Source organism: Rhipicephalus sanguineus, chromosome 3 (assembly GCF_013339695.2).
Source record: "Rhipicephalus sanguineus isolate Rsan-2018 chromosome 3, BIME_Rsan_1.4, whole genome shotgun sequence".
NCBI classification, from domain to species: Eukaryota; Metazoa; Arthropoda; class Arachnida; order Ixodida; family Ixodidae; genus Rhipicephalus; species Rhipicephalus sanguineus.
This window is the reverse complement of record NC_051178.1, coordinates 140394440-140421326: the sequence shown is the minus strand read 5'-3', so window position 1 is coordinate 140421326 and position 26887 is coordinate 140394440. Positions and strand designations below refer to the sequence as shown.

The 26887-nt window shown below is 47.0% G+C and overlaps 1 protein-coding gene across 1 annotated transcript in view; it reads left to right on the top strand.

Annotated features, from left to right (window-relative positions):
* LOC119385903 (uncharacterized) overlaps positions 1–3391 on the top strand; it is a 48606-nt gene extending 45215 nt beyond the window's left edge. Inside the window, exon 3 of the mRNA XM_049414150.1 lies at positions 3295–3391. Within this exon, the coding sequence (XP_049270107.1) occupies positions 3295–3335 (41 nt within the window). The 3' untranslated portion in view covers positions 3336–3391. The remainder of the gene's footprint in view (positions 1–3294) is intronic.
* The last annotated feature ends 23496 nt before the right edge of the window (positions 3392–26887 follow it).

The following is a 26887-nucleotide window of genomic DNA, read 5'->3' as shown; positions in this document are numbered from 1 at the left end:
TGGTCGCTTTGCATTGCCTCCGTGATCGGTCACGGAGGCCGTGCAAAACCGCGTTAGGTGCAGAACGCTTTTGGAGGGGGGCGCGGGAGAATCAGTACATCGACAGACAAGAAGATGGCTTTCGCCTTCTAGTCATCTTTAACGAATGCATAAGGGACCCTGTGCGTTTTTTAATTCAACGTATCTAAACAATGACTTGCTCATCTGCAGCCAATTTTGTGGACGCTGAGCACGGGGCCAGCGATCGAGAGGTCGCATTGGAGGGTTCTGAGATGGCATCGCACTTGGTAAAAGGTAGCGCTTTTACCATCCTGTGGCAGATAAGCATCATTTGCCGGCGGGAAGCGCGCGCGAGCCATCGTCTCAGTGCGCGCTGTCTGCTACTCACCGAACATCGCAGGCCCGACGCAGTAACAAAAGTCTTCGTCGCGGAAGTGCTCGTTGCACACAAGACTCGTAGCGGATGGCTACTTGCCGGTTCTTAGCTTTACAACCCATGCTTCACGCTGTTTCTTGTGCCGCGGTTACCAGTGTAGGCTGACACTGGGCTCCTTTGCGTAAGCGCGGCACTGCGGCACCGAGCGGTAGAGCCCCATGTTCGTCGCCTTCGGAGGCAGCCACTCTATTACAATGGTTTCAATGAGTAGAAAATGGGAGGAAAATTTCAGAATTTCAACGGACCGCAGCGCATGTGGGACTTGAAACTCGTTTTCAAAGCACGCGGCAGTGCGCCACAGGCAGCCGACGCGGCCGCTGAGACCACGTGATCCTGCCAAGCACGTCACGCCGACGGTGTCGCCGGCGTTTCCAGTGGTGGGCCTCGAGGCCAATACACGTTTGACTTCAGACAGGGAGAGAGAAAAACTTTTCCTCATATCCGGCGTGTTTGTGGACTGGATTACCACCCAGGTGTCCGCCAGGAGGCCTTGCATGAGCGACTTCCTCGGCCCGCTGGATTGCCCAGAGTTGCTCGCCCAGGGCTGAGCTGAGCAGCGCGGCCCGCCAACGCGCGTGGAGGATGTCGGTGGAGGCCACGTTCTCGTTACTGTGTACTAATCACTGGCATTCCCATAGTATGTGTTCTAAGGTGGCTCGTCCATCACGATCATTGCCTCGATCGGTCGGGTTTATATATCTGGATATATATAAGACCATGTAGTAGTGCCGGACTCTTACATGACTGGGTTCGTGACTGTCGCCATTGGACAGACTGCGACCTATTGTGTTTAGGGTGACATGGTGTGTAAACGCGCCTCTGCAGTTTATAATGTTTACTAATGTCATTGAATGTAGTCATTCTGTCCTCCCACTGATACTCTGACGAGGAATCAACATCTGTCGTAGCTCGGAGAGTGAGTGCTCGAGCTGCGGTGTGTGCTGCCACGTTAGGGTTGACCTCCCCCGTGAGGTTGACTTCAACAGAAAATCTTTTCAGAAGGACAGTAACGTAAAGAAATAAACTTCACACCTGTGATAACAATGAAGGATACATTAACGGGAAATTGTTTGCAATATAAAATGCGTAACTGAAACAAGGCACAAACTGTCACTTTTAAGCTTTCCCTCAATCAATGCTTATTGCGCTCCGCAATTTTGAAACAGCTGCGCGGAGATCTTCAACTATATCGCAGGCTTCGTTTGCTACAACTGCTTGGGGAAATCAACGGTGCAAGTTCGCTGGGTCCAGCTGAGCTGGTGGACACTTTGCTGGTCCTGGTTTGGCTAGGCGTTTACCCTCTCGCCTGTCTCTTTCCCGCACCTTGCTTTTCTATACTATACATGGCTATGTTTGCTATCGCCAAGAAACTTTTTTCGCCCACAATTTCTCCCTTTCTCTACCTTTATTTCTCTTTACTTCTCTCTCTCTCTGTGCTCGTTCTCTCGCTCATCAGAGTTATTGCATCCCACGCCGGACAGATGGGCGCACGTGTTCGGGGAGCGAAGCAGCAGATGACAATGAAGAAGAGAGCGCGTGCCGGTTCATGGTGATGATAATTTTCTATCTGCGACACACGGCCAACCTCGAGCGTAAGAGCTCTTCTGTAAAAGTAGTATGGATTCAGCGTTCAACGAAGCATCGCCGACGCGATATGAGTAGGCGACTTCCCAGAAGTTAGCATAGCTCAATGCCGCAGTATATGAATAGGCCAGACCCGTCGCAAAGGGGGGGAGGGGGGGGGGGGAGAAGGCTAGGGGCCCGCCCCCACCTCCGAAATTTTGATGAAGTGGGTGTTTCTAAAAAACAAAAATAATGAAAATAGGTGTTTTTCTCAAATAGTCATGATTTTCGGCAGGTGCCCCCCCCCCCCCCCCCGCAAAAACATTCCTGGCTACGGGCCTGGGATAGGCATGCATTTTGCTTAGAAGGGAACTACACATTTTCATGTTTGTTATTTCTCGATTCACAGCATGCAATGTGGCAGCGACGGTTTAAACAACACCGTGCGGAAGGTCATATTACCCAGCGAATTAAATAGCATGATGTTGCCTGTTAGGAAATTAGCGACATGCTTATATTATTCTTTTTTTATTTATCATTCACTTTTCACGAGGGTAGGATACTAGTATACATCCCACTGTGCAGCTGATACCCTTTCTTTAACACTTCTCTGAGGGCCCAGGTTCGAAACCCCGTACACCATACTGAAAAATTTTTTCTTATTTCCGTTTTTTTTTCTTATTTTTTCGAGCGATAGTGGTTACGCGACACCGGCCGGCGCGCGGCGGGACAACTACGGCGCCAAAACGGCCGGGGAAATGATCCTCATACCAGCTTTCGCTGTAAAGTGGAAAACACGCTGACCTCGCACGCACCACGCAAATGCAAAACTCGGGAATCAGCACACACCAGCGGCAGTGGGTCGGGACGGTTGGGACACGCGGTGGAGAGGAGGAGAGCCGCGAAAATACACCGGTTTCGAGGCTACGCTCCTCCTCTCCGTGAAAACGGTCTATATTTCGTATCTGTATTCGTTTGCTCGAGAGCTTTTTATGTCAATTCACTGAATAATAGCAGTTCTTTTACGTCTGGCGTGATTGCTTAAAAGTAAATAGAATGTGCTACTGCAATTTGGCATGAACAGGCATTCTTGTAGTGTCAGTTGTGTAGCTTGACAATGCGTTGTACTATATCCCAAGTCACATTAGACGAAATCACTTGTGTATATAGATGCCATGGTTTAAGCTGGGCGAGTTGTTGTGGTCTGCCAATTAAATGTACAATAGGGTGAAAAACATTGACTCGCTAATGTATACAGAGTTCTTAACCTGTACTTTGTTTTCTGTCTTTTGCAGATTGTGTGCTTTTCCTGGGAATACCACGAATAGAAGTTTGACCTTTCAGTGGTTCTCTCTTTGACATAATAAATTGACCTTTGGCCGTGTTGAACAGAATGGTGCGTCTTTCTCTTTGTCACGAGACTATACACTACATAAGCATTTCGCTTTTAGAGAATGTAAAGATTGGAACGACACGCAAAAGTCTAGGATAAAAAAAAAACACGACTAAGCGGTGGCTTTTCTGCTTTTAAAATGTTGGAAATGGACAGAATAACTGGAGCTTGCTTCGAGTAAAAAAAATAGAAAAAAAGGGGAATTTGTAAAGCATGAAAGCATGGAGAAATAACGATGTTTGGGTGAAATTTCTTTGTGAAAGAAAGGTCATTAAAACGTTATTTTCCTGGTTGCATTCGGAAAATGTAACGGACACAAACCCAGACTTTCACAAGCATCATATGTGCGCTGAATATGTGTAACTTCGCTAGAAAATAAGTACTTTCAATCATCTATAGATTATGTGAAAAGGCTGTTGTGCATCGTATACAATGCTTCTAATAACCACAATTGGTGCGTCTATTCGTCGCTTTTTATTTTACATTTCGTTATAATTTGTGCGTTTACATAAAGGAACAATGAGTTTCCCTTATGCTGTCATCGCCTTCAATATATCTGCTTGTTTCACGTGATCGTAAAGGTAACGAAGTACACAACCCTTTGGTTCCATTTCTTCCGATCACTCAAGAATAAAATTATTCAGTGGCGACGCTGCATGCAGATAGGAAACTCCTACGAAGGAGCTCGGTCCGATAGTCTCGGACTGCTTACAGGCATATACCGATGGTACCTGAGAGCTATGGCTTGTATAGTATATTCCTAGATTGCTAAACGTGCAGACCACTGCCCACCTTTCCTGGAAACAAATTGCAGAGTTCCGAGTAAGTGTACTTTTCTTCCTCTTTATAATAGCCTCCTCCTGTTGACGAAATGTTATTCCTGAGGCCAAATGCGCGTTTCCATGCCAGTTTAGTTTTGCCTCGAGCGCACATACCCGCAACGTGTGCATCCCGGCTTGAGCTAAGGCAATCGTTCTTAATTTTGCGCTTGCGCACTCTGAGAAAGAAAGAAACTTGACACCAGTGCTGATCACCACAATTAGTAGGAGCACTCAAAACTTCCTTTCCAGCTGCCTGGCCGTTCGTACACAGTCGGCATGCATAGAAAAACCTCCGCGGCTCGAACGCGCCGACGCGTGCTCACATTCTCACAATCAGCCTGGGGCATGAGGAACGCGTTTTCGCATGCGCGCAATGATATCTGCCGCTGAGCTCGCACAAAACAGGCGCACACACCTCGCTTCCTCGACTCCGTGAAGGAAAACACAAAACTTACGAGCCAACACAACGTTATGTTTGTTTCGGTCTTATTCTCGTGTGCCTTGCTCGCGGCCAGTCGACAACGGCTGCAATGCCAAGTGATGAGGATGGCGAAATGATACACCTTTAGGGACAATTGCAATCTGCAATTGGCCGGCACCGCGCTGCTCGCAGAGACCTCGGTGGGGAGGCCCCCGACTCGTCCGGCACGGGGTTGACCGATCGGAATTTAATTGCGACCGACGAGCATTTAATTCGCGACTTCCTTCTGCGGCAAACAAGGGGGTCCGCGGAAATCCACGCGGACCCTCCGCTTCGCCGTCCCTGGACCGATGCGCGAATTGCGCCGCAGGGGAGCGCATGCATGCAACAGGTCCGAGGACGACGGGAGGCAAGATTGAGCTGCTGGAAAATGACGACTACAAACGTAAACATTATTCTAGGCTTCTTTCTCGGCCGCCGCGGCGTGCCTGTGTCTCTGGCAGACCGTGCATACGTATGCATGCTTCAACGCACAGTCGGTTCGTGCCGTCCGGTAGGTAAGACACACGCGAGACGTTCAGAACGTGCACTTAAGGCTCGTTATGTACGTTACTCGCGTTATCTCGTCGTCTTGCAAGTGTTTCGTTCTCCCATGTTTATACCTTTAGCACTTACATCCATTCGGGACCATTGTTGTGGAACTCTGCTAGTGCATGTGGAAACTGCGTGGCCCAGCGATGCTGCACATGAACAAAAGAGATTGCGTGGTCGTAGTATTGCAGGTGGTCCGAGGGGAGAGCTGATAGCCTACTGTATGAATTCAATAGCGAAGAAGCAGATGAAAGGGTTAGTCTATGTTGCCAACGCATCGCGTTTGGTGCCGCTCTGCGAGCAGGCTGCAGAGAGAGAGAGAGAGAAATGTAGAGGAAAGACAGGGAGGTTAACCAAGAGAACTCTGTTGTCTACCCTGTACTTGGGAAGAGGTAGCCAACCGGAGAATGAAACAAAGAATGATGGAGGAGAAGAAAGTCTGTAAGGACACTACAAAGTCATGACAATAGCACTGTCTAAAAGCAACACACCAGCATTGTCTGAGACCAAGCATGCACAACTTATAAAGCTGTATGGTGTATAGCACGCCCAAGAAATTAAATGCATCAGTTACCAATTAATGCTTCAATGCACGAAAACTAATATCACATCCGCACTTATCACAGCGATATCATTTTCATTCATTTTATTAAGGGCGCCGTTGTGTCTGTGCAGGGTGTCTACGAAGAAGCAGTACTGCTTTAAACAACTCTCAGTATCATGCTACGGCCTTCTAGCTGGCAGAGTCCCTTGACTCATCTCGGAGGCCATTCGGACGCGCTTCCTATTCTCGAAGGACCTGTCAGTTGTCGCACATAGTCATTGATTCCTTCAGAGATTTCTTCTGCCATTCTACTGCATTTCTACATATGTAGACTGTGAGGATAAATGCAGCCTCTGGGACGCGCTTTCTCTCATTGTTTTCTATACATATTTCATGGTCGTAATCTCCAAGAAAATCCCCATGGGTGTTTCATGAACCAGGTATACTTGCGAAGCTTATGACATATAGCTTTTACTAGAAGAGATTAAAACATGTAAATGAAAACGCTCGCAATTATATATGCCACAGTAAAGTGCTGAAATCTTAGTGGTTTAAGAGAGTGGAACGACATATTTCTTTTTTCGAGCCTGCTCATAGGCGCCATCGAGCGGTGTGAAGATTCCTGCGTGGTTTGAAGATCGTTTTGTTTATTTTACAGTGGTGAATACTTTACAGCGTTTAAAGGGACACTGAAGTCAAACAATAAATCGGTTCAGACTGTCAAATTATACTTTGAAAGCTCTAGTGTGTTAATTTCACCACCATGGGTTCATTAATAGATGAGAAAATTAATGCCGAAACTTTCCCTTTTAAATTTGCCGCCGAAATCTATGCACGTGGCCTCACGGATCTCAAAATGTTTTATTCGTATTTCGGCCACGCTGGCTCAACAAAATTTTCTGAAACTTGGTGTGCTAACTCTCTTGCCCATTCAGAGGACAATGTATACTTCACATTTACCGATTAGGAACTATTTAGGCACTATAGTAGACGCTCTCAAAATCTGTGACGTCAGCACAATTGGTGGGGGAACTTCAAGGTGGCTTCCCAACAAGCTTGGGCCTGTTGGAAATCCAACAATACGTGGTGTTTTTTGATATTGTGAGAGAGTGATTTATTGAAAGGAGGAAAAGCGCTTTTCTATGCCTTTAGTATCCCTTTAACTGAGAAGCCCACAAAAACATGAGGACTGTCGAATCGTTCTCTTATTTAGGAAGCTATTCATTTTTGTTCTGCACAGTCAACTTCCACTTGCATCGTACGGCGAACGGCGAACGGCCTTGTGACCGATGCCGCGTGGAAAGGAAACTCCAAATCTCATCCGGAAGCCCGAATACGCACTCTAAGAGAGAAAAAAAAAAATATATGTCTTTTGAGTCTTCTTTGGTACACACGTGACTCCTCCACGTACAACTCTCTTTAGAGAGTCACGTTGACTCTCTTTAGGAAAGCCGTGGGACGCACAACTCTCCGAAATAGAGTTAGCGTGCCGTTTTAGAGGGGGTCATGCAACCCACGACTCCCCTAAATGGAGTCAGCGTGCCTCTCTAAAGAGAGTTATACATGGGAGAGTCACAAGTGTAGCAAAGAAGAGTCAACGGACACCTTTTTTTCTTAGAGTGTGTGCCAAACATCGGAGAAGCGTGGTTGTCGGTTCCATGGTTCAATTCAGGGGCTTTGAAAGGGATAATTGATAACCACCCGTTTGTATACATAGCGCGAAGCCACAAGGAAATTCATACGGCTCTCTCGGAAAGGAAGTTTCCACAGAACTGATTTGAAAATCAGGGGCTCGTGCGGGCGAGTGAGAAATGAGACGCTTATTTTTCTTCTATGCAGAGTCTGCAGGGGAGTTGTTCTGATCAAGAGCGTTTTCTGCGGACTAAATTATTTTTCAACGACAGTGCATGCACCACAGCGCAGGTTGAATGTTTGCAACGAATCAGGAGGGCGCTTGCAACAGTACGTCATGGCAATAGTACGAAACTCATGGCAGTGAGTTAGGAGGGACCAGAAAACTGAGAAGACAGAAATGGTGCAGAGGAAGAGTATATTATGTTAAAGTATTTCGTTATGAAAGAATGTATGATTGCAGTGCAATATTGGCGAACGTCAACGATGCCATAGACTACACCATTCGTTTCAATACCTCTGACAGCCTCAGCGCGGCCTATAAAACTGCAAGCATGGTATGATAACGTCTTCAAGATCGTGCAAAACTCGCACGTTGTCCTCTGTGGAGCTCAGCGTTCCTGAAGGCATTACAGGTCATACAACGGGTGAATATAATTCACTGAGGGCCTTATCGGTGACTTATTACATGTTTCAACGCATGTTGCATCTGCTTCAACGCCGCTAAAACGCTATAAAAAGACTTAATATCCACAGTATCGAAAGGCGTGGGACTATCTTAGCCAGGAGAGCGACGGTCCGGACTTGAGTTTTGTACACGCGCTCCTCACATGCAAACAAGAATCTGCGTCATCGGCCTTGGCGAACAGCATGGCTAGCTGGGTCACGCCGTCGACGGAATAATGCCATTACAGCCGTGCCCTGCGGTCAGCGACATTGGATGCATACGCTGGACAGTGTATACATAACAACGTGTGCCCGCAATCGCGAATGGGCTCTCCTGAGAGCAGTCTCAATTTCAGACGACGTCATTTGCCTTCCTTCTTTGCGTGCCGCGGCATGGCGCATTGTTCGCGCCGAGGAGCGCGTCATCGCAGAAGTGAGCAGTATATAAGACCAAGCATTTGGATGCGTAATGTCGGGCGTTCCACCCAGACCTGCTCATCTCATACGCACTTTAGAAGGGCGACATAATTGTGTAGGGGCCACACGGCCTGACACCTCGAAGCTACGTTGCAGCCGCTGATTTGCTCTTGCATACACCTGTGCTTAGCTGAGAATTTCGGCAGTCACCTTTTCTCGCAGCCTGGGAAGCACCGAAGGGAGATGCGTTGGGCACCCCTGTGAAGCGCCGACGCATTCGCAGCGCGCTGATTGCGCACACCCAGCGTTATGACAGCCTTCTTGCTGCAGTCGTTGCAAGGCTGAACCGCTGCGACCATGCATCTTTGCTTTCCGAGTGTTTTCCATTTGAAGTTTTTCGCTGCAGTGGACGTTATTGTTAGTGAATACACGACGAGCACTAAAGTTTCTAAAGGTCCGCTTTAGAAACACTGGCCAGTCTCCCCTGGGCTCATCAGTGTTCCCCACTTGCACTATGTGAAATACAGACCTCATATATTAACGCAGAGCCGTATGTATCCCAAGAAGGTGTATATTATCTCTTTCTTAAAGGGACACTAAAGAGAAACAATGAATTGGTTTAGATTGATAAAGTGTGCTCGGAGAACTCTTGTGTAGTTTATTTCATCACCATAGGTTTATTATTAGAGGAGAAAACCAAGTTCAAAGTTTCATTTTTAAATTTCGCTCCGAACTTTGTAATTCGTGACGTAAAAGACTTCAAAGAGCATTTAACATATTTTGGCGCCACTGGCTCGACGAAATTTCCACAAGCTCGTTATGTCAAGTCTCTGGCCCCTGCAGAGGACAATGTACTTCGATTTAACCGTTTAGGAACTACGTAGGCCCAAGCAGGCGCCGTCAAAAATATGTGACGTCACGGCAATTGGTGCGGGAATTCCAAGGTGGCGTCGCCACCTGTATTTTCTTTTTGCTCGTTTTTTCGAATATTAAGCGTCTTCGCGCAGAAAGCGTGGTGTTTTTCGTATCGTGGAAGACTACTTTACTAATGCGAGAAAAATCGTTTCGCTGTTTAGTGCCCCTTTAAATTGCTATAGTTCCTGGATCAGGCACTTCACAGCGTTTCTGTTTTTGTTTGATATCGCCTCGGAAGCATTTTCGGTAACCTGTGGGGCTCGTGATGTAGCACACGATAACCAAACTACAACACTGTGATGTCGGATCGATGAGAACATTTCTGTTTTCTTTGGTTGGCACACTTGCACACCGAACAAAGGATGTCTGATATATTGCTTGCTTAAAGTGTTACGGCGAATTGTTGTTTGGGCAACGTTATCTTACTAATTACCTCCTTCTTTCTTTTGAGGGGAGGGGAAGGGGATGCAGAACAATTTGTTTAGCTGACAGAACTTAAACCAAAGTTTCATCATCAAATCATCATCATCCTGACTACGCGCACTGCAGGGCAAAGGCATCTCCCATGTTTATCCAGTTAACCTGGACCTGTGCTTCCTGCAGCCCCGATATCCCTGTAAACTTCTTAACTCTCATCTGTCCAGATAACTTTCTGCCTCTCCTGGCGCGCTTGCATTCTTTTGGAATCCAGTCTGCAACGCTTAATGACCAGCGGTTATCTCGAATTCTCGCTACATGCCCTCAGGGGCCCATGTCCATTTCTTCTCCTTGATTTCGTCTAAGATGACCTTAACGCAGAGCTGAAGCAAAGTTTAGAATGTTCTTATCGCAGCTGTGACGGTGTGGTGCACTCATACATCGCTGACCCCTCCAGGGTCAGGGCTCACTCTCTGCACTTCGAAAGTAAAATTTGTCCTCAACCGCTCTTAGTCTGATGCTAAAAGCACTGCTATACAACAGCGTTTTTAGTTAAATAATGTATCGCTAACGTGTACGTAATTCTTGGGAATTCGTTGCTGAGCAGTAACGATAAGCACTCTTAAAAGGCCATCTCCGCATTCGCTTATAGTAATAACTCTTCCGACTCGTTAACGCTACAACGCCTAAACACGGACAGAGGGCGGAAAGCACGGCCGTAGCGGCACAACTATACGACGCCTTACAACTTAAGCGCCTTGTATTTGAATACGCATATGTATTACCATAGTAACGTTGTTGCACACTTCATCGAGTGAACAGCTCAGGCGATTCCGCGACCAACCCCAACGCCTCCCTTTTCTCAGCTCCTCGTGGCAGATCGTTTTTCACACCTCGCACTCTCTGTTCCATAAGAATAATAATGCTACATTCACGAGATGAAAATAATGGCTCCTGCATTTCATTCAAGGAGCGAGCGTACACATGCACGCGTACAGGTGCTCGGCGAAGTCTTATTATACTTCGTTCTTGAGATAATGTTTATGAGATTCGTTCACTGTATTCTATAGAAAATAACAACTGTACGCAACTTCTCAGTGATTACTTAAGCTGCCGCCCTGTTTCGACAGTTGCTGTATACACCGTTGAACTCACAGTTCTTGTTATTTGTGCGCCGCGACTACGCAATAAGGTGCAGGGCAAACCGCAAGAAATAGATCTGAGCGGCTGCTCTGACGGATCGCAGAGTAGCTCACGGCTCGTCTAAATATATTCTGGCGTGGGCTAACGACGGTAAATAACAGGTGAGGAGCTCGACGCTGCTTACACCCGCAGGATGAGTAATCTACATCAGACATTTACTCTTCTTTTTTTTCTCGGTAGCACGGGGAACTTCGAAAAAAAAAAAAAAAACGCCCGCTTAATGAAGCAGCGATGACCCACGTTAACTCTTTCTTTTGTTGTATATAGTAGTGCCTATTAGTATTTTTCTGGAGGACGGGGGTTATCTATATGCAACTTCGCTCGTTAGTTTAAGCGTACGATCCATTTTGTACTTTACACTGCAGGCATCCTAGCGCCGAGGATTTCATTTGCATAAAAAAACAATCGGCTTTGGGCGTGGCTCCAGTTTCATGTATAGCCCGCTCGGATCGAGTGCCGGTTTTCGTGCCTCCGAATGCGACACCCCGCAGTGTTGCTCAGCCTTGCGCGTGCAGAAAGCTTTGCGTATACGCATATGTTTGTTCTTAATTTCTCAGAATATGAGCAGCGTATAATTTATGCAATTTCGCCCTGCCACGCGCAGTGCAAGCAAGAGAAGACAAACCGTAACGCGTGCGAACGCGAGCAAACGTTGACCGTTTCGGACGTTTAATATGTGCACGTGAAGGGGTGGACAGTGATGGAGTGAAAAACGATACCAAATTTTTTGTTTTTTTCTTTTCGTATTTTGACAGCATAGACTATCGGTAGCATATAAGATTCGTATTACCGATAATTGGACGTAAACGTTAATTTGCTGATCACAGATGATAAAATTACTCCTAAGAGGTATAACGGAAGTGAATTATTAAATACTTCTCTAGAATTTTTAAAAACATTAATAAATTATATTACAAGTGACAACTGGCCGAAAGTAATGACATCACGTTACTATTTCTTTTTAAACCTAATGAAATTACTTCGAAATTACTTTAACAAAAGTTATTCAAGCAATGCAATTCAAGGCTTCGACTTCGTATGCTGCGCGGCTTTTCCCTGGGCCTGCCTCGTACCCATGCTTGAGATTTGGCACTCAGATTAACTTGTCTTTATTGTTTTTGTCCTTTCTGGCTCAATTTTTACTCAGTAAGGGAAGCGTACATGTTGCATTTTAGTCTAAAGGAATTGGGAATGTAATGAGTAATTTTCTTGACATTATTCGCGTGAAGCAATTCATTACATTACTCATTACAGCAAAAAGTAATTTAATTACTGTAATTGCATTACTGCAAAGTCTGCTGCTGATAGACTAGTTTCTAAAATCGACTTTTGAGATATTCCGACACCTGTGTTTATGTCTGCATTTTTTTTTTCTAGGCGTTGCTGAAACGACCACGACAATAACGGAAAGTTCACTAAATTAATTTTTGTTCGTTTGCGACTTATGGCAATATGGTGAATGTGACTGCGTAAATTCCATTCCTTTCCTAAAGCTCAGCAAGGGTTCTATCGCACGTGCCCAGTATTTGTACTTGCTAACTATGGTTATTTGCTCACGCACAAAAGGGATGAATGGCATTACGAATGACAAGCAGCAAACGGCGGCAGGATTGGATTTTTGGTGCGTATCGGTGTATAAAAATACCCAATATTTAGATGAAACTACCTCAAAATACCAAGAAAGATGTGGAAGCACACTGAGGACTTAACTTCCTAATTTTAGCTATCTAGACTTTCTTAACCAACATCTCCCATCACTTTTGCGCCTCCACACTTTGCTTTCGACTGTTATTTCCAGTGCAGTCAATCAAAACTACGAGAGATACTGGTTGGATTCGTTAGACAGTCTGTTGCCTCAGCGAATGACAAGACTGGGCTCCAGCGGCACTTGCTCGTTCTGGTTGGCTAGAGAAACGGCATTTGGTAGAAGAGAAACGGGAGTAGCAACACAGAAAGGTGGAAGTAAGTGCTACTCTGTGCAGAATTATGGTGACCGCAATTTTCGAAGGCAATTAAATGCAGGCCACTCAGAACAATGCCCGCATGTCTCGCGAAGAGAGCAGCCCCCTGAATCAAACATGCTCGCATTCCTTACGCTCCCATCACATCTTCAGGGCCAGTCCAGCTGTGACAGAGCAGTGACGTTGCGTCGCTCGCTCAGCCGTCCCGGGCAAGAGCGAAGCGGCGTTGACAGTTGCTAGGGGGGCACACTTATCAATGCAAGGGTCACGGCATTAAATGCACCTGCGCTCGGTCCGGGACATTCGCAGAGATGAGCCGCCGTTGCGTCTTTGCCAATCAAAGGCAGCCACTGGAACGCGTGGCTTGCCTATATACGAGCAAGCGCTGGGCCTACTTGCTCAGGCTCGCTCACGGGCGCGCGCGCCTGGAGTTACAGAGGAACAAAAGAGCGGCCGCCGCCGTAGCGCAGACGGCGCGGCCCACAACGCCGAAAACCTTGCTCCCGGAGACAAGACACGCCGCGAGCAATCCGCGGCCCGTCAGGACAAATCGTTAAGACAGATTCGTTCGACTCGTCCGTCCCTCATTCAAAAAGGAAGAGCTGGCAGGCGGCTCGTCAAGCGTCGGGCGCAACAACGCGCGACAGGTTCAACAAGATCTCAAAGACGTGCAGGAGGAAGCCGCACAGCTCTTTGAGCTCTGCGGCGGCGGCGGCGTCCTGTTGAATAAAAAGGGAGGAGGAGGAGAGAAAGGGAGGCGAGAACAAGAAGGCGAAGTAGCGTATACCGGACACCGGTCTCCAAAGCCCGAAGCGCGGGCGAGCAGCGCGGAGGCGCGGGGACGCGCGGAATATCGTATGCACGCTTTCTTTTTGAACGCGCCCCGACGCAATCGGCAGGTTCGACACCTCGGCGGCGAGAGATGGACACGCGTGCTTGAAACGAAGCCCGTACGTCATGCACTCTGAGAGAAAGAACGAGAGAAGAGAGCGGTGAGCACGAGCGGGCGAGAGTTACTGGAACGGACTGGTGCGGGAGTTCCTCGCGATTGAGGGAGTGCATGTTGTGTACTCCAAAGAACGCGCGATGCAAACGCGGCCCGTAAGGAAGCTCGTGCTCGAGGATAAAATGACGATCCATTGCTCTTTCGGAGACCAGAGGCGAGGTACAGAAACCGTATAGAAGATTCAAGCTTTCTTGAAAACAAGGACGCGCCCGCCTCGCCGCAGTGGTGGTGGAGAGGCACCATACGCTCGCGACGGGTGACACGTCGTCCTCTGCGTATTGACGAAAAAAAAAATAAATAATAAAGAGAGAGAAAGAGAGAGCGAGAGCGAAGCCACGACCGCGGCAGATAGGCAAACATGCACTTGCCGCGTGCCCACGTTATTCGCTCTTTCCGGCTTGCGAAGGCTAGCCATAGAAGGTATACGAGGGAGAAGAGCGAGAAAGCAGCGCATATACATATATATGTATCACCAACCGATAGGTGCTCGTCTCCTTCTCGCTGCCCCCGTCGCAACATCTCCTCCTCCAAACCTGCATATGGCGCTTTCGCTTCGGCCTGCGGCTTCTTCTTCTTCGAATAAAACGTTATTATAAAGAAGCAGCGCCGGCAGCAGCAGGGATCGTGCGCACGCGCGCGCTGCGAGCGAGGAGGCGCGATAGAATCTCCGGGGGTCCCCCCCATCTCGCTGTGGGAAGCGCGCCCCATCTCTCATCTTCACAGTCGGCAGTTCCTTTGTGCCAGCCGCTTATCTGCAGCAGAGGCATCGCGACAGCTGACACCTCCGTCGAACACGCCCTTGCGTCGCCCTCCTCGCAGTGCCGATGCCGCTGCGGCGTCCAGCACCTCCTCGCCCGGACCATTGGTCAGCAGGCAGCAGCAGCAGCCTTTGTCTCAGAGCCGCCGCCGCCGCCGCCGCAGCAGCAGCACCGCGTGTACAGAGGAGTATCCGCCGGCTAATGAAGGCTCGGCGCTGGATGCGCGCCGGCCCATTACCCGCATACTTAGGGGACCACCGCAGGTCGCCCCAGATGCCCATTAAATTCGGCGCGAAAGCTATAGCTGTCTGGCTGTGCCCAAGCCGGTCGCGGACGCCATGCAATTCCGCGCCTTCGGGCGGCCGTCGTCGATATGAGGGGTGCTCGCGACCTTGCACGCATACCGGCGTACCAGTCTCTGCCCGCGCAGCGTCGCGATCGTCCGCGTCCCTGGCCGAACGCTCTGGTACGGGCAAGGATGGGGAAGCGATGCACCGGTACGATCGCGACGCCACGGATTAACGAATTCCCAGAAGCGGTCATACTGGACAGGTTGACTGATTTAAGAACGAGCGCTATTACTGAGGAGGAGACAGACCACTTCTAACAATAATAAAGCGGGTATGGGTTTTTCCCTTATGTTGTACGTGCTTCATAGATATGTATATTGCTATCAAGAGGCAATGAAAATAATTTCTGGATATGACGCCGTGCTTGAGTCTTTTCATTTCGTATGTCGTTTGTGTTCTGATCGATGATACGCAGAAAAGTGATCACTCCGGGCCTCCCTATGGGCAGCTGGCTGGATAGCCATTGTGCTGTGTGTATATATATATATATATATATATATATATATATATATATATATATATATATATATATATATATATATATATATATATATATATATATAATATGACTGAATATAGCTTGGCTAACAACTATAGCATACTGATGTGGAAGCGAGAACTGCTGTTACTAAAAGGCCGAAACAACGATGCCTTATACGCCCGAACCGATATATACTTAGCTAATTTCACGTCCGAAGATGAAACATTGCTTTGTTTTCTGAACACGAGCATGTCGCAGCTGCCCGATGGGAGTCATAACTCTCGCTGCTCTTCCGGCGTCACTATCTTTATAGGACGACAGAGAAGCAGGCTGTTCGCCACGATGACCGTGTTCGGGAAACCCAGCTTCGTCGAACGTAATCAATGTGGCTTCCATTGGTTGTACCGAATGACAAATATACGGCACCGATTCCCAATAGATACTGGGCGAGCAAACGACCATCCGCTTACGCTCCTGTAAACACAGCCCCGCACACAAGTGCACTTATACACGGACATAATACTCTTGCGCCTGCATTCCTCTCGGCGTACAAATAGAGATGGCCGGCTGGGAGCAAATAGAGATAAGAAACTCTGAGCTGTCTATGCCGCGATGGCTATCGGCGTGCAATCCGGCGTGACCTCGAGTGTGGAGGTCCTTATAGAAAGAAAGCGTTTTTTGATTCCTCCGATTGGGTTGCGCACCGCGCCGTTCTGGGGCCCAGTACGTCTGGGTGCCGTGCACACACAGACGCACAAATATGTAGAGGCGGCTTCGGACAAATCTAACACAGCAGCGCACACAGACACCCCAAACCCGAGGCTGCATCGGGCAGCAATTTATCATCCTCGCGCACGCTATGGGGGCAATAGTGGGTGGTGGGAGGAGGGGGTGGGTGGGGGATTGCTGGAATAGGGAGCCGCTCGCGCCTGCTGAGCCCCGGACCGGGGCATTGTTTATTCGGCCGGAGCGACACCTGTGTGTATATACTGCGAGCACGCGGGGCCGTATACCGGCGCATGGTGGCGCGTCAATCAAAGTACCACGCCCCCCAGCGGGGAGTGACGCACGGGTTGCTCGCCACGCCCACCACGGTCGGGCGGCACAGATCAAAGGCAGCCTGCCGGGGCAAACTTTAATTAAGCTCGGGCACAGAGCGGGGACCCCAAGTCGAAAGCACACACTATTGACAAGGCAATTAAGAGGCGCGTAATGGGCTAGGGGGGCCCGGCCCTTGCATGCATGCGTTGTCGGTGCGTGCCTTTCGGAATATGAGAGAGAGCGCGCGCAGTGATTCCTCTTTCTTTTTTATGTCTGTGTACGCGTGTGAGTGGATCTTCGGATGCGGCATGCGCGTTACGCAGGTATGCAGACTGCTCGTTTCTCACTCTTATTCGCGGACTCCGGTTCGACACGAGAAGTGCCGGGGAATTCTCTAGCTAGAGAACTGGTTCATAACCTGTCCAGCAACTGTACGATACCTCGGATATAGGAACTATGCGAACATGACTTCTAATCGTCGTTGTATTCGTCGAAATGATGCTACCGTTTTAACCCCGTACTGCGCACAGGAAGAAGTGCTATCACTGCAAAGTGGGGCGGGTAAAAAAAAAAAAACGTTTCAAGGTTCACGCAGCCTCCCTCTCAATGTTAAATTGAAGAAACCTCTGTCGTCTCTTCAATGGGACATGTGATGAAACGAACTTCCCTAATAAAGACCTTTGTGGATGTGTTCTGTCAGTCCATGTTCAACGTGGAAATGTTCCATGCTTTTGTGATGTTCTATAGCCGTGTAGTTCATCTGCCGCGGATTCCGTTCTGAAGGTAAGGGTATAGATCTCACGTAAGGGGCTTTAATGAAAGGTGCCGCATAGTGCTTTCCAACCAACTGCCCTAGCGGGGGTCATGTAAACACTTTTGTCAGCTTCTGCATGTGGTACTGTTCTCAATATGCACAAATGATCAACGTCGTAGTTAAGACGACCTAACTCGCTGACCTCCGCCAGTCTGGTTCTTCATTTCTATAGATGTTTTCTTGCAAGGGAAGTGGTTCTTCAATCCTTGTATACCTAATTTGTGAAAAGAGAAAAGGGAGAGAAGAAAAGAAGAGAAAACCGAAGAGAAACAAGGAAGAGAAACAAAGACGTCCAACTCCGCACTTTCTTCAGGCTTGGCACCACTAGTACGAAGTTGCCTTAGCTTTTTTTTTTCCCCTTAGGCTTTTGTCACCTTAATAAACACCAGCAGTCCCTTACAAAAATGTATTTATAGACAGTCTATAGACACTCTAAAAAAGTATTTAGACAGTCTATAACTGTCTAAATCAATTTTTCTAAGGGAAGGACGTCATGAAATAAGTAACACGGACATTTTTTTTTGTTAAATGTATTTGATGAGAGGTTGGGGCCTGTGTGCGGCGAGGGCTACTCCTCTTCTGTTGTCGAATAGTTGTCGTCGTAAAAAGGGGGGAAACCACAAAACTATACAAATGTGTAGAGACACGGACGAGCTCTCACGCACTTACGCACATAGTACTTCAATAAAAACAAATGCTCACTGAATAGGAGAGCTCACAAAACATAAATATTCAGACAACCGAGATGTCCATACGTTATACAGAAGAGTTCACCAGATGATCACTCAGCGGACACTAGACATTTGCAAGTTGTTTCCTTAATCCCGCACACTAAATACAACCGTAATATTCCAAGAAACAATAAAAGGCAAACATGTAACCAAGAGCACCTGTTAGTAATCAACAACGCGAACAAATATTTTTATCCGACTAAGAATCTAAGATATTTTTTATTCCTCCAAATTACTGCACTAATGCTCTCAAATCCTTTGAAGATTTTCCGCTGGTCATGCGCCCAATATTTATTTGCTAATGATATTATTATTAATTATTATTATTATTATTATTATTATTATTATTATTATTATTATTATTATTATTATTATTATTATTATTATTATTATTATTATTATTATTATTTGGTTTGAATACATAGAAAATACGAAGACACAGAGGAAATAGCGGCGTCCAGCCAAATCATGCAGTTTTTCCAAAAGTTTGTTGTGAGGAGCATCGTAATTTCTACACTGGACAAGGAGGTGCTCTATGTCTTCTTCGGCTTTTTCACATGAGCACGTGGCCCTGTTAATTTTTCTTTTCCTGTACAAGAAGCTTTTTCTTACAAGTGCCTATACAGCCCAAGCCTACATCAATTTATCGTGAATTTCAGCTCAACATTCCACACCGCAGAGTGCCATGCCACGCGTTTCGTAACTTCTACGGGCGAATATGCGACCTGGTGCAATGACGTATGCTTTATATGTCCTACACTCCCGGTCACATCCCGGCCACTTCGCACATACTGTTTCTCTTGGAATGCAGGGAGAAAACTCAAAAGACACTATCGTTTCGATGCTACTAACTCTCAATCCCGCTCAGTCCGCAATTGGCCATCGGCGAACCGTTATGGCGTCGTCATTATTAGTATTTCGATTGCATGTCACAGGGGAAACATTCTTACGTGATAAAGGGGCGAGGGTATACGAGATAGAGTAAGCTGAGTAGAGGAAGGCATGTGAACCAAACGGGTGTTCGCTTCGCTATCTTTATACACTTGGGGTAAGGAGAAAGAGGAAAGAGGGAGAAGGGGCGTACAGAGGGGAATATACACGATATAATTAAGTGAAGCCGGTATTTCTCTGACATACGCGACTTCAGCGCTCTCTTAAGTGCAAAAAATTCCGGCAGCTTCGCACTAGAGGTGCCAAGCCTGAAGGAAGAGCCGAGCTGGGTGGCCTTCCTCGTTTCTCTTCATTACTTTTATTTTTCTTTTCATTCTCCTTCTTTCTCTTTCTCTCTGTTTCTTGTTTCTGTTTTATTACCTCTTCTTTCCATTTCTTTCTTTCTTTCTTTCTTTCTTTCTTTCTTTCTTTCTTTCTTTCTTTCTTTCTTCTTTCTCTTTCACATGTTTCACGTGCCGAGCTTCGCCGAGCAGAGTTTTCGTTTAACGCTCGTACCTTCTGTGCTCGGTAGTAGGGTTGCCCAGTTCCTCTGGCGCATACCCACCTGTAATTTTCTGCATACACCAAAGCTTTTACGGCCGGCTTAAGCAGCTCCGCTGTTCAAAGAAGCCGTGGGCAGGTTTCAAAGCATATGCTTTCATAGAAACCATGCTGATAACCGGATAACTGACACCATGCTGTATTACGGGCCTCCAGCACTTGCAGAGCACCTCGGATGGTCGGAATCTGCATATTAATCAAAAGGACATCCATAAGCGGCCTATAAACGCCGTAACAACTGGTCGGTATTCTTCAGGCAATTTGTCCGAAGCCAGCGTTGTCTACGACTCTTCCAAAGTCTGCCGCATATACCTTGTTGTTACTGCGATTTTAACTGCGGCTTTGGCTGTTATCCTGGCTGCAGCTTTGGCAATGCGGGTAATCAAAAATTTTTACGGGCCCAGTCAATATACGGGGCCAGTTTTGCAAACTCACATGTAGAGTCACAAGCTGGAGATTTCCTACCATTTTCAATGGTCTTTCATGGTTTATTTCTTTCTCCTTCTATTTCTCTCGCCAGGTCGCCAACCGAAATTTGTTTTGGTTGAACTGGGTCTCCTGGCTTCCCTTTCGCATCTTCTTTCGCTCTCCTGCCTCCATTAATTTGTACAGATGTATAGTGTCCATGTGTGAAACATTTCCTCAGCATTACGTGCGCAGCATGCCGTGTCGACTATATATATGTATCGCAGGGCAATACGTGGCATTCGTGTATACACGCGCTGAAAAGCGTAGCGAAACCGTTTGCGCAATTCTCGAGGATTAAATGCGGTGACACCCAGGCAAGCGAAGATTGCGGGGAGCGTGTGCAGCTGTACACAACGCGAAAAAGATTATGGGGTTCGATTGCACGGCAGCGATCGAGCATGTTAATAGATTAAGCGGGAACCGATAGGAATCGGTGTTAGTCGCCGCTAGCACCTGCCCGTCCTTGAATGGCGCCAATCTGCCTATGAAGGTAATTGCAGTCAAGCGCCTGCGTTTATTGCACTTTTTCTTTATTTCTTTTGACTTCTTTCCTTCGCTCGGGAAGGCGGTATTGTACCAGTTGTTCTCAGTATCGCACTCATGTATCAGTTTTTAATACGCGTTACACGTCGTTAAGAATAAAGGATCGATGAAGGTCTATTGCCGAAGATATATTTGTTCAAGCGTCGAGACATAACATAGTGAGAACTAATTGATTGCCCTGTACAACCAGTTTGTTATCAGAGTGCGAACGACGCCGAGGGTATAGACATATTTTTTTTTTTTTTTTTTTGCGCACAACTCGTAATAACGATGCATTAGCCCACGATCATGCTTGCACTAAAGTTCGAAGAGGCGGTTGGCTAAAGCATCACCGCAGCTCCCGAATGTGATCCAGCTAATTCTTGTTTTCGTGTGTTTCCCGAAATTAGGTGTTAAGCTTGCATGTATACACACAGGCAAGAACGTTTGTACATGCGTACACCTCAGTGCACAGCCGACACAAACAGGAGTGCAGTGCGGCGTACTGTCATGCAGTATGCACGACCAATAAATAACGACAACTAAATATAGATAGATAGCCGGACGGACGGACGGACGGGCAGGCAGGCAGGCAGGCAGGCAGGCAGGCAGATAGATAGATAGATAGATAGATAGATAGATAGATAGATAGATAGATAGATAGATAGATAGATAGATAGATAGATAGATAGATAGATAGATAGATAGATAGATAGATAGATAGATAGATAGATAGATAGATAGACAGACAGACAGACAGACAGACAGACAGACAGACAGACAGACAGACAGACAGACAGACAGACAGACAGACAGACAGACAGACAGACAGACAGATAGATAGATAGATAGATAGATAGATAGATAGATAGATAGATAGATAGATAGATAGATAGATAGATAGATAGATAGATAGATAGATAGATAGATAGATAGATAGATAGATAGATAGATAGATAGATAGATTTGGGGAGGGGGGGGGGAGGGCGGTGTGTGGACCGGGCGGCGGCAGCGAGGATCGCATATATGAACACAATGACTGGCGTGATTCACTCGTCAGGCGTGGAAGTCAACGAGCAAACAAGCGCGGCCGGCCCGTTCATCGAAGCTCTCCCACAGAACTCCCCCGCTGACAGGATAACCAGCGCGAAGATGAAATCAGAAGAAGGAGAGGCCAGGTATATGCGGCATGCCGCGAATGCAGCTTGATTTCCTTGATCGCGATCACTTTGCACCTGCGAAAGTCGGGAGCCAATTCGGCGCCAAGAGAGGACGGGGCCTGTTTTATTCAGCGAGCTCCCCCTGAGCAGCGACTGCGCTGCTGCCGTCTTCAAATACTGCCATTCGAGATGAAACTTGCTCGACAAACCAGTCCGGCGACCCAGCATTATGTGCAATTTGCTTTCAGGACTCGCAATTTGAGTTCGCGCGCGCGACTCACCATGCGTCAAAGCCTGTATAGGCTCCGTCAGTATCTCTCTCCCTCTCTCTGCACACATGTCGTCTCGTGTGCAGTGTGCGCGACGTGAAACGTATAGCTTACGTATAAATGACAAAAAAAATAAATAAAAAAGAAGCATACAGAGCGCATCGGCGCAGCAAAACATCGAAAAAGAGGCACGGCCGCGGATAAAACGAAGGGAAAAAGAGAACGCACACCTTCGATTTGAGGTATTTGGGCGCCAACCCTCAAATTACCTGGATTTGGAAGACCCGCATACCTGGCTCTGTTCCCGGGGCAAAGCAGCTGCGCTTTCGAAATACGAGAGGACAGAGAGAGACACCCGTCGCTGATTCATATTTAACGATGCGATTCTCCCCGCGCGGCGATGATTTACAACGTGGGCGCGAATGAAACATCGCCCCGATCTTGCACGTATATGTACATGGACGTAGAGATAGATATATACGTCAGGAGTTTGCTCAAGTTTGCTCACCTTTTATCACTTCTTTCGTTATGCTGAGCGTCACTCTGTATGGTCTATAAGTGTCGCATGTAGGTATTCGCTGGTCAACTCTTATGTATTGAGGGATGAGCGCATTGTATAGTCGTCCAACATTGACGCTCAGTGCTGATGTTATCTAGCGACAACCACAATCGCGTGAACCCGAATCCCATGCTCTCTCATGTAATTCGCTGGCCTGCTTTTTCGATTCAACTATATATCCCATGCTTTCGTCCAAGGCTTTCAACAAGCTTCTAAAGTTTTTAAACGACGTTCGATTTCTTAAACTCGTATACTAAAGACCAGCGTTGCAGCCTGATCCTCAAAGCTGAGTGCAAGACTATAGGTTGCACTTATGTGTATCGGTGGTTTCTCAGACTCTGTTACAGTAGAGGCACTGGATCTGAAGCCCCTATAGTGCATCATGTAGCCCTACATGTCCTTGCTTTATTGTGATCCTTTACATCAACCTCCTAACGTACTGCTCCGACTCATCACAGCCTCATTGCCGTCACGTGAAAGCGACATTGATTTTACCCTCTGACTTTTAGCGATAAATTAAAAGCACCAATAGAATTATTTGAAATGCACACGGAAAACAACATTGTCTTGTCATTCTATGGCCACTGAAGCCTTTGCGTCATTAAACCCGACTAACAATAATAATCCTCGAGTAAACAAAATACATCACGGATTTCGCTGCGGCTCCCCCGCCTTCGTAAACTAAGATGCAGTTGTGAGTGCTCCGAAATATCAACCAACAGATTTTCCTTGAAGAGATTAGGATTCATCCGTGCAAAACAGCGCCGTGTCGAGTTGAGAAACTTTAAATATATGCAGTGTATGCTGCGTCTTAAGGCGAAATCTTGCCATCGTGGGACTGGCTCAGCTTCTCTTGCAGCACTAAACACAATGTAAATAACTACTTCAATGCTATAAGCGACTAGGCCGCAGCATCCGCGCTGTCCCCAAGTACTCTCATACAGTGGCGCCTCCTCTTTGAAGATCAGCGAACTGTTGGGCGGCTTTTTGACATGCTTGCAAGTTTTTGCATGGTGAGTTGTCCTTGGCAGTCCGCCACACCTAACGAATGTCAGGCTTTGCCACTGATGCACTTCCGTTACCTTTGCATGAGCACCTACAAAGGCAGGTCTAATACGCATGTCTCGGATCGAGCTAGTGTAAACGAAGCTTATGTAAGAACAAAACCTTTTATTTTACGCGGAAGGGAAGGGGTATACCGTATTGCAACGTATGGCACGAGGTGCCTTTACGCGGGCGTTGTACCTTATAATGTCCACGTAGCAAAACCAAGTTTAGTTCGAAGCGGTGGCGTAGTGAAGGTCTGCAGAAAGATGCTTCGACTTGAAAATGCATGCAGGGTATGAGAATATATTTATTGACGCGACATTGTATATCGTAAACATCCGGCTGGAGACGAATAATTCCCGATTCAGCTGTGCAACGTCAGCTTTCTGTCTGATCTATACTTTGAGAGCCTGGTACACACTGGTTGCTTGAAAAACAAAGCAAGGCCACAGAAATTTGAGGGTGATACGCTTAAGAAGACAGTTTTCGACACCGTTTCAGAAGCGCCATGGCACGACCGCTGCGTGCAACCGAACCGTTCTAATGGAAAATTTTTCGCATAATGGGACGGAATTTGTCTTAACATTAAATAATACTATTAAGCTCATTAGTTGCCTGTTGGTGTGCTGTCATATTTTTTTTTGCCATTGTAGATAGAGCTGTGACCCACCATTAGCCTCTCTCTCTCTCTCTCTCTCTCTCTCTCTCTCTATATATATATATATATATATATATAATATATATATATATATAGTCCACCTATGTTGCCGATCCCGCTGTCTCGCGAGGGGTACACGTACACCTTGATTCATCGGACAATCAGGGAAGGCGTCAGCTGTGGCCAACAGGTATGTAGTATATCCTCTAATAATCTGAGGCATGCAGCTCTCTAGAGCTTACACTCTCTGAATTAAGTCGTAGATCTTCACTACTCTTGAAGAACATTGCATTGTTATAGCCGCTAGAACCCCTGTAACTTCATATGGACGAGTTTCATCGTATAGCTGGGAAGGATTCGATTGCACGCGCATCACCGGCAAAATCTTTATCAACAAGTTTCGCGCCAACCGTCTGCTTACATCATTATTTATCACTATCACTATTCACCGCCTTGTGCCCGTCTGCGGCTCAATAGCTTAATCCGACTCGTTCTATAAACGGCTAAGGCGTACTCCACAGCCACTACCTTCGAGTCCGAAAGTAGTATGCGGGCGGCTAATCTGCTCAGCGTTCTACGCTAACGGCCCATAAATCGGTCGAAGCCGAAAATAAGCTGCGCCCGAGTTGTTCTCGAATGCTCCAAATACTGCTCGTTTTCTTATCTCGAATCAATGCACTACATAGGGACAGCATTGTGAGGAGGAAGGAGAAGTATGCGCACGGAAGAGAAGGCGATCACCGAAGACGCCACGTCCGCATTCGCGACACCACGTACACATCTGAGCCGCGCACGATCCTGATGACCGAACGACGGAGATGCCCACCTTTCAGGTCATCAGAGCTTCGAGCGGTCATCGAAATACAATAAGGGCTCGAGCGTTCTGCAAGGGAGGACAACAGAGCATCGGGGTAGAGAAGGGAAAGGGGGTAGGCGTTCACGGCAATACATATGCGCGGAAGGGTGTAGCATATACCCCGGCCGAGGGACGCGCATGCTCTCTCTTGGGTGCGCGAAGGGTGGGCGGCTATCTGTTCGGCGGCCGCAGCTAGCATGCATCGATGCTGGTAGTGGCGGCGGCATAGAACAAAGGCGCCATTAGGGCGTTAAGGCGGCATTGTCTGATCCAGCGCCGAGTCGCGCGCGCGCGCGCCGGGGATATCTGATCGGCCATGCCACGCGGAGAGGTGCTCGGCCTGGGCCGGCTTCGGCCGCTGCACTCGGGGAGGGAGGGCTGGCGTGAAACGAGACGAAGTGGTCGACGCTGCGGGTGAGAAAAAGAATTAATCGTTTCGCGTGAGACACGATTCTTCAAACCGCAGTCCCGCATAGCAATACACACCCAATGCTCGTTGCATGCAGCTTGGTCAAGTGCTATGTGTCGCGTGCGCGAGGAAAAAAGAATTTCGACTGTTTTTTCGAAAGCTTCAGTTCCTCTTTCTCAAACGCTCGTATGTTTCCATTTCTCACTTTCTTTATCGTCAGGTATTTGTGACCGGAATATCTGCTTGAGCGTTCGCGGATCATGTTGCCACCAGTATACGTGCAAGAAAAGAGATCGATGGATAAGAGTAATGTACGGTTTTTTTTTCTGTCTTCTAGACAATAGCGCAACTTGAGCGTTCCCGCGCGATTTCGTGACAAAAGAAGTTGCGCTTTTCGATCACTCGGCCACGTTTTAGGCGTCATAGACATGAATTATGTTCGCAGTCATGATTCACGCTTCTGCACGGAGCCGCCTTGCCGAGAATATGCCCGCCGACGAATTGTGATGTATTCGAGCTATACAATCTATATGGCCGTTTGTCCGTGGAATATCAGTTACGCGTGAAGGTGTTGTTAGACTTGGTCAAACTCTTCTATAGGTTGTAGTAAGTACAACGAGTCATAGCGCGGTAAACTGGATATATTACAGCGAAAACAAAATATTACGCGAATACTATAGTACAGGTAACTTAAGATGCGGAAAATGGCCTACAATGACCATTGCAATACATCTACACAAGATGGTTGCACTGCCTATAGGTAACACGAGCCTGCATTGTGTCCTTCCTTATATTCTTCATGTTGGAAGAACGGGCTATAGCTATTACGGGGAAAGGTTCAGAACATGAACACTGTCTCAAGGGCCTCTTCAACATCATTCCCTGATTACTTCACTTTCATTTAAGAAAACACTTAGTGATTTACGCCCAAAACTAGTTCTGCGTCCTATGTGCAATTATTTGCTTTTATAATGTAGCCAAGATGATGTTCTCGTGAGCAATCATGACTCTGTTTCAAATCATGACTTGTTTTCTTCCACCGTACACAATTACTTGCTTGATGACGCATGGAGGTAATATTGTATATATATTTTTGCTACTTTATTTTTTCTGTATTTCTTATCGTACCTACATTTGCATTAAGTTGTATTAGCCTAACATCGTATCTTCATATGTATTGTAATTGTTATTATTTTGATGTTATTTTGTTTGCTTTGTTTATAATTTCTTATTTTATGTAGCCCACTCCCCTCAGTAAAGCTTTGTGCGATTGAGGGTAAAATAAAT